The 5,735-nt window shown below is 55.8% G+C and overlaps 3 protein-coding genes across 3 annotated transcripts in view; 2 read left to right on the top strand and 1 right to left on the bottom strand.

Annotated features, from left to right (window-relative positions):
• The window catches only part of GUITHDRAFT_166251 (hypothetical protein), a gene marked incomplete at its 3' end in the record, with an annotated part of 7,074 nt that extends 6,668 nt beyond the window's left edge, over positions 1-406 (top strand). The window contains exon 24 of the mRNA XM_005821268.1: positions 242-406. Within this exon, the coding sequence (XP_005821325.1) occupies positions 242-406 (165 nt within the window). The remainder of the gene's footprint in view (positions 1-241) is intronic.
• Positions 407-1,497: 1,091 nt separating this feature from the next.
• On the bottom strand, positions 1,498-2,911 carry GUITHDRAFT_119509 (hypothetical protein; the record flags this gene model as incomplete). Its single annotated transcript, XM_005821267.1, has 6 exons — positions 1,498-1,662; positions 1,737-1,823; positions 2,046-2,183; positions 2,364-2,422; positions 2,468-2,537; positions 2,594-2,911. The coding sequence occupies 6 exons, from the start codon at positions 2,909-2,911 to the stop codon at positions 1,498-1,500; spliced, it is 837 nt and encodes a 278-aa protein (XP_005821324.1).
• Positions 2,912-3,416: 505 nt separating this feature from the next.
• Positions 3,417-4,897, top strand: GUITHDRAFT_39690 (hypothetical protein; the record flags this gene model as incomplete). Its single annotated transcript, XM_005821266.1, has 11 exons — positions 3,417-3,452; positions 3,498-3,568; positions 3,623-3,671; positions 3,716-3,772; positions 3,825-3,881; positions 4,078-4,143; positions 4,188-4,229; positions 4,277-4,323; positions 4,374-4,431; positions 4,666-4,727; positions 4,834-4,897. Coding segments are annotated over 11 exons (609 nt in total), but the record flags the coding sequence as incomplete, so codon positions are not given.
• Between the last annotated feature and the right edge of the window lie 838 nt (positions 4,898-5,735).

The raw sequence follows: 5,735 nt of genomic DNA, 5'->3' as shown, positions 1-5,735 counted from the left end.
CCCTCCCTCCCTCCCTCCCTCCCTCCCTCCCTCCCTCCCTCCCTCCCTCCCTCCCTCCCTCCCTCCCTCCCTCCCTCCCCTCCCTCCCTCCCTCCCTCCCTCCCTCCCTCCCTCCCCTCCCTCCCTCCCTCCCTCCCTCCCTCCCCTCCTCTTCAGTTCTCTCTCCTCTCCTCTCCCCTCCTTCTCCCGCTTCCTTGCTCTCTTGTCGTCCTGTCCTCCCCCTTGTGCTGATCTTGTTCAGCTGTACTCGGAGCTCCTTGCTCAGAACCTCGTCAAGGCTGCCGCAATGCCCATGCAGCTTGTGAACGCTGCCATCCTCTACCTCCGCCGAGAGGTTCCTCGAGGTTCGCCTCCTACTCCTTTCTCTCCTCTCACCTCCTCCCCCCTTCTCTCATGGTTCGCCTGACTCGAAGTAGCTTCCCGATCGCTGCCCTCACCTATGCTCCTCAAGTCTTACCGCAAGGCGCAGAAGATGTCAGGTAGGATGATGATGATGACGACGATGATGATGATGATGACGACGACGATGTTGTTGTTGTTGATGATGATGATGATGACGACGACGACGACGATAATGATGATGATGATGATGATGATGATGATGATAAGGACGATGAGGGCAGAGCCTGAGTTTGATCCCCTCCCAGGTATTCCCAAGAAGCTTTTCGCTCCATACCTGACAGCCGGACTTCTCTACGTAAGCGACGACAGGAATCGAGGAGAATGAGGGGAGGAGGGCAAGCGAGAGGAAGGGAGCGATGACGAGCTGAGGGAGGGAGCGGGAGGAGGGAGTTGAAGGAGGATAGAAGGAGGGGATGCAATGTAGGGAGCGGAGGGATGGAAGAGGTAAGGCAGGAGAAGGGAGGGAAAGAGAGGAAGGCGAGGAGGGAGGAGAGGAGGGAAAGAGAGGAAGGAGGAGAGGAAGGCGAGGAGGGGAAGGAGGAGAAGGGAGGAGGGGAAGTAACGAGGAGGAGCAGGTGTCGCTCATGGCGTACGTCTCCAACGTCCCCTCTGTCATGGAGCCGCTCAAAAATCTCTTTTCTTAAGGTTATGATTCCTCATTCCTTTCCTCCCTCCTCTTGTACCCTATCGGTCGTCTTGTTGCCCAGCCGAAGCAGCTCGACCTCTCTGATTGCTAACGAGAGTCTAAAGTAATGGTAAAGTTGTGTTCTGTTCACTTTCCCCTCCTCCTCTCCACTGCCCTGTCCTCTCTTCACCTCCGCTACCGTCCCCTCACTCTCCATCTCCCTTTCCTCTCTCTCTGCCTCTCCTCTCGTGCCTCTCCCTGCCTTCTCCTACCCTCTCGTTACGCCTCAGCACGTCTGGTTGCCCCGGCTCCCTGATTTCTTCCTCTAACCTGAGGTGTCATTCCTCCCTCTCCCTTCTCTCCATCCTCCTCCCACTAGTCGATGTAGTACAATTTGAGAGCAGGCAGCAAAGATCAGTAGATGATTTTCTTCGAGATTGAGTTGGCAAGGGAGTACAAGAGACTAGATATCATGCTGCGGCGTTTCCAATAAAGCCGTAGACAGCTGACAAGGAAGGATTCTTATGCCTCACAGTCTTCACCTCTGCCTCCCCCCCCTCCAGGAGATTCGCCGTCCCGTCCTCCTTCCTCCGTCTCTCCCAAGTGCCCAGCTCCCTCTCCTCCTTCTTCATCATCTGTTAGAGAAAAGTCAGCTCCCCTCCCCCTCCGGCTATCCCGCCCTCCTCGCCTTGAAGCTCTTGTTCACTACACTCTGCTTCTCTTCATTCCTCAGAGTTTCTCGTTCGAACTCTGACAGCACTCGATCTTGTGCCTTCCGTGACTTGGGAAACGCAACCTTGAGGCAGCATGTCAGATCGTCAGAGCCGATCGAGATTGCACATCGTCTCAATAGCTCTCATTATCGTCATCGTCATCGTCATCATCTCCATCATCATCATCATCATCTTTTCTTCTTCTTCTTCTCTCATCATCATCATCATCATCATCATCTTCTCTATCATCATCATCATCATCATCATCTTCTTCTTCTTCTCTCATCATCCCAAGGGTCCCTCACATGCTTGAGGTGCATGAGCTTTGCATTGACGGGCGTCTTTTGCTCCTTCTCAGCTGCCGTCACTTTCTTGCTGGTGAGCGAAGTTGTTGGCGCCGGCTGAGTTGCATGGAGGACGCGAGCAGTCGCCTGCTGATGCGCCTGGCGATAGCAACATGAGAGAGGGAGAGGGAGAGGGAGAGGGAGAGGTAGAGGGAGAAGGAGAGGGAGGGAGGGAGGGAGGGAGGGAGGGAGGGAGGGAGAGATGGAAGGGGAGAGAGAGGAGAGGGGAGGGATAAGAGAGGAAAGGGGGAAGGATAGGAGAGGAATAACAGATCTTACGTGTGAAGGCGACAGCTGAGGTTTGTGATTGTAGTCGACAAACGGCAGCTTTTGAGAACCTGCTTCAAGATTTTACAACAACAAGCGAAGGATCATCGCGAAACCTTGATGGGCGCGTTTGAATGTGGCTGCTCTCTGCTCGCGAATCGAGTTGATCTCATCTAAGGTTCTCTCCTATACAAACGTTTAAGACACGAAAGGGTTTGTCAGCGAGTGTCAGGAGGAGGTACCTGGAGGTTATCGAAGTAGTTGTTCATGTCATCTTCTTCTGTTGCCAAGGTCCACTTCTTGGCGACATGGAACGGCTCCTTGTTGTCCTCCTTCGCCTCCTTCGCCTTCTCTTTCCTCAAATCCCGCATCAACTCGAGCCTCTCCAGCCGCTCGACCCTGGTCAACCCGACACGCCCCTGAGCTCTGCTGTACATGATGGCTGGCTGAGGTCTCTGCTCCGCATGCTGGCCGCTATGGACGAGCAAGAGAACGGCAGCGGCAGCGAGCAGGCATGCTGCGACTACTCTCCCCCCTTCCCTCGCCATGGCGCTCGCCATGTCCCGAAGAGACAGCGAGGGGCCTGAGGGGGGACGAGGGCTGGTTGAATTAATATGAGGGGGATGAGTGAATATGAGGGGGATGAGCGATTACGGGGGCTGCTTTATGCTGACAAGCGCTTGAGGTGAGGTGAGGAGGAGGAGGAGGAGGAGGAGGAGGAGTAGAAGCAGAGGAGGGCGAGGACGAGGAGCAGTAGGAGCAGGACGATTGGGAGGATGACCAGTAGGAGAAGCAGCAGGAGATGCAGCAGCAGCAGGAAGAGGAGCAGGAGGGGTTTTGGGGGACGGGTGGTGGTAGCAAGGTTTTATCGCAGAAGATGGCAGAGAAGCAAGCGAAGGAACAAGTTTGAGGTAGAATAATGTATCTTGACTCATTTATCTCATCCGACAGAAACATACCAGCGACTCCAATCTTCCAAATGTCCGAAGCCAAGCATGGTGAAAGATGCGTCCCCTAGCATACCTGACGCTCCTCTCCTCAGATCCCAACCTGAAACCAGTATGCAACCTGGTCAACGCATTGCTCACAGACATGTATCAAGTAATCCGTTCTTGTTGTCTTTCTACGCATCACCAAGCCATGCAGATCACCATGTGCTATGCTTACTTTCGAACCAAACGACACAACACTCATGCTGTCTTCGATCTTTTCTTCCGGTAGCTCCGACAGAGCGGCAAGCTTGTAACAAGCTCTGCTCACGTTGTTGACAGCCAAAACCCGTTCGACGGGGAGTACACCATCTTCGCCGGGTTGAGTGAGGTCAGGCGACATTACGGCAGCAGCGGCATCTCACAGACCTGCAGGTCATAGCCTTCATGAGCAACTATCGCTTCACGGACGAGCACATCGAGTACCTCAAAGTCCAGGCAAGGAGAGACAAGCAGAAGGAGCGACTGTGACGTCTTCCTCTAGATCCCTGACGCCACTGAAGACTTCTTCGAGTACTTGAGATCGCTTGATTGCTCTGAGGTTTCAATTCCCCTCTCCTTGTCCTTGGCGCTTGTCCTTGTCCTTGTCCTTGGCGCTTGTGCTTGTGCTTGTGCTTGTGCTTGTGCTTGTGCTTGTGCTTGTGCTTGTGCTTGTGCTTGTGCTTGTGCTTGTGCTTGTGCTTGTGCTTGTGCTTGTGCTGTGCTTGTTCCGTCTTCCCAGCTTGACATCGACGCAGGTCAAGATCTACGCCTTCCAGGAGGGTTCCGTTGTCTTTCCTCGCGAGCCTCTCCTGCGTGTCGAGGTTGAGAGCGACTGAGGTGGGCCCGGGGAGCTGAGGACCAGCAGGGGCCCGTCGGGATCTGTCAGCTACTGGAGACAACGTTGCTGGTGAGGAACATCCCGACGTGGGAGGCACGAGACCTGACCGGAAGTAGTGTATCGTCAACTATGCTTCTCTCGTGGCGACCAATGCTGCAAGGATGTGAGGGGCCGCCGGCGTCTTCTCTGTCAGCTCACGTCCTCCTCTCGTAGGCGCATGGCTGTTGGCCCCAACAAAACGCTGCTGGAGTTCGGCCTACGACGATCTCAGGTCGACGTTGAGAAGTGGCGAATCTTAGTTTGGATGCGGGAGGGAGAGGAGGAGGAGGGAGGGAGAGAGGGAGGGAGGAGGGAGGGAGGGATGGACGGTGGGGAGGAGGAGAGAGGGAAGGAGGGAGCGAGGAGGAAGGGGAGGAGGGAGGGAGGGAGCGAGCGAGGGCAGGAGGGGGAAGGGGAGCGTTGTTGGGACTTGGCTTCTCACCTGCTGACTTTGTTGGGGTATCAGGGGCCTGACGGGGGAGTGAGTGCGTCGAGATATTCCTACATTGGAGGTTTCGACGGGACCAGGTCTCTTGCTCCTGCCGCTCTTGTTCGCCTCCCTCCGTCCCTGCTCCTCCTTCCCTCGCTCGTCCTTCCTCATCATTCCTCACCTTCTTAGCTCACATCCTCCCAGCAATGCTCTAGCTGGGATGTTGTTCGGCATGAAAGTCGGAGGGACCCACGCGCACTCGTTCGTGCAGGCACAAGTCGTTGTGCTCGATTCTCTCCCGCTGACGTCACCTCAGTCCTTCTCCTCCCTTGACGACCTCACGACGCGACTGATCGAATTGCCCGGCCGCGACGAGACGGTCAGAAGCCTCGCCAGCCTTGAGGGCCTGACGACTGGCAGGTCGACATCGTCGACATCGTGCTCAAGTACCGATCGCAGATGGAGTGGGAGCACACGAACTCAGGTGAAAGGAAGGGGGGTGACTCGAGTCAGCTGACGCGTCATGTCAGGAGAGCTTGCTGCCTTTATCTCCTACTGCCAGGTGAGATCGAGGAAGAGAATCGGAGCGGTGGAGAGGAAGGGAGGAACGAGAGGCGGAGGGCAGGAGAGGTGGGAGGGGAAGGAGGAAAGATAGGAGGACAGGGAGAGACAGGGAGGGAGAGGGAGGGAGGGTCGGAGGGAGGGAGGGTCGGCGGGAGGGAGGGACAGAGAATAATGTTTGCTTTACAGGCTTTCCCTCACAGTTTCCTTGCGCTGGTTGACACTTACGACACTCTCGGTGATGCAAGTGATGACGTGGAATGTGAAGTGACCGTTTTCTTAGTGTCTGGCATTCCCAACTTCCTTCTCTGTGCGCTTGCCATGTACGAAGTTGGATACAATCCCATCGGTATGAAGAGAAGTGAAGAAGACAGAGGAAGGCGGCATATGAGGAGGGAGAAGCAGGAGAAGTTGGAGGAGGAGGAGGAGGAGGAGGAGGAGGAGGAGGAGGAGGAGGAGGAGGAGGAGGAGGAGGAGGAGGAGGAGGAGGAGGAGGAGGAGGAGGAGGAGGAGGAGGAGGAGGAGGAGGAGGAGGAGGAGGAGGG

Source organism: Guillardia theta, assembly GCF_000315625.1.
Source record: "Guillardia theta CCMP2712 unplaced genomic scaffold GUITHscaffold_148, whole genome shotgun sequence".
Classification (NCBI taxonomy): domain Eukaryota; class Cryptophyceae; order Pyrenomonadales; family Geminigeraceae; genus Guillardia; species Guillardia theta.
Note: the sequence above shows the minus strand (reverse complement) of the source record. Positions and strands in the feature narration are given on the sequence as shown.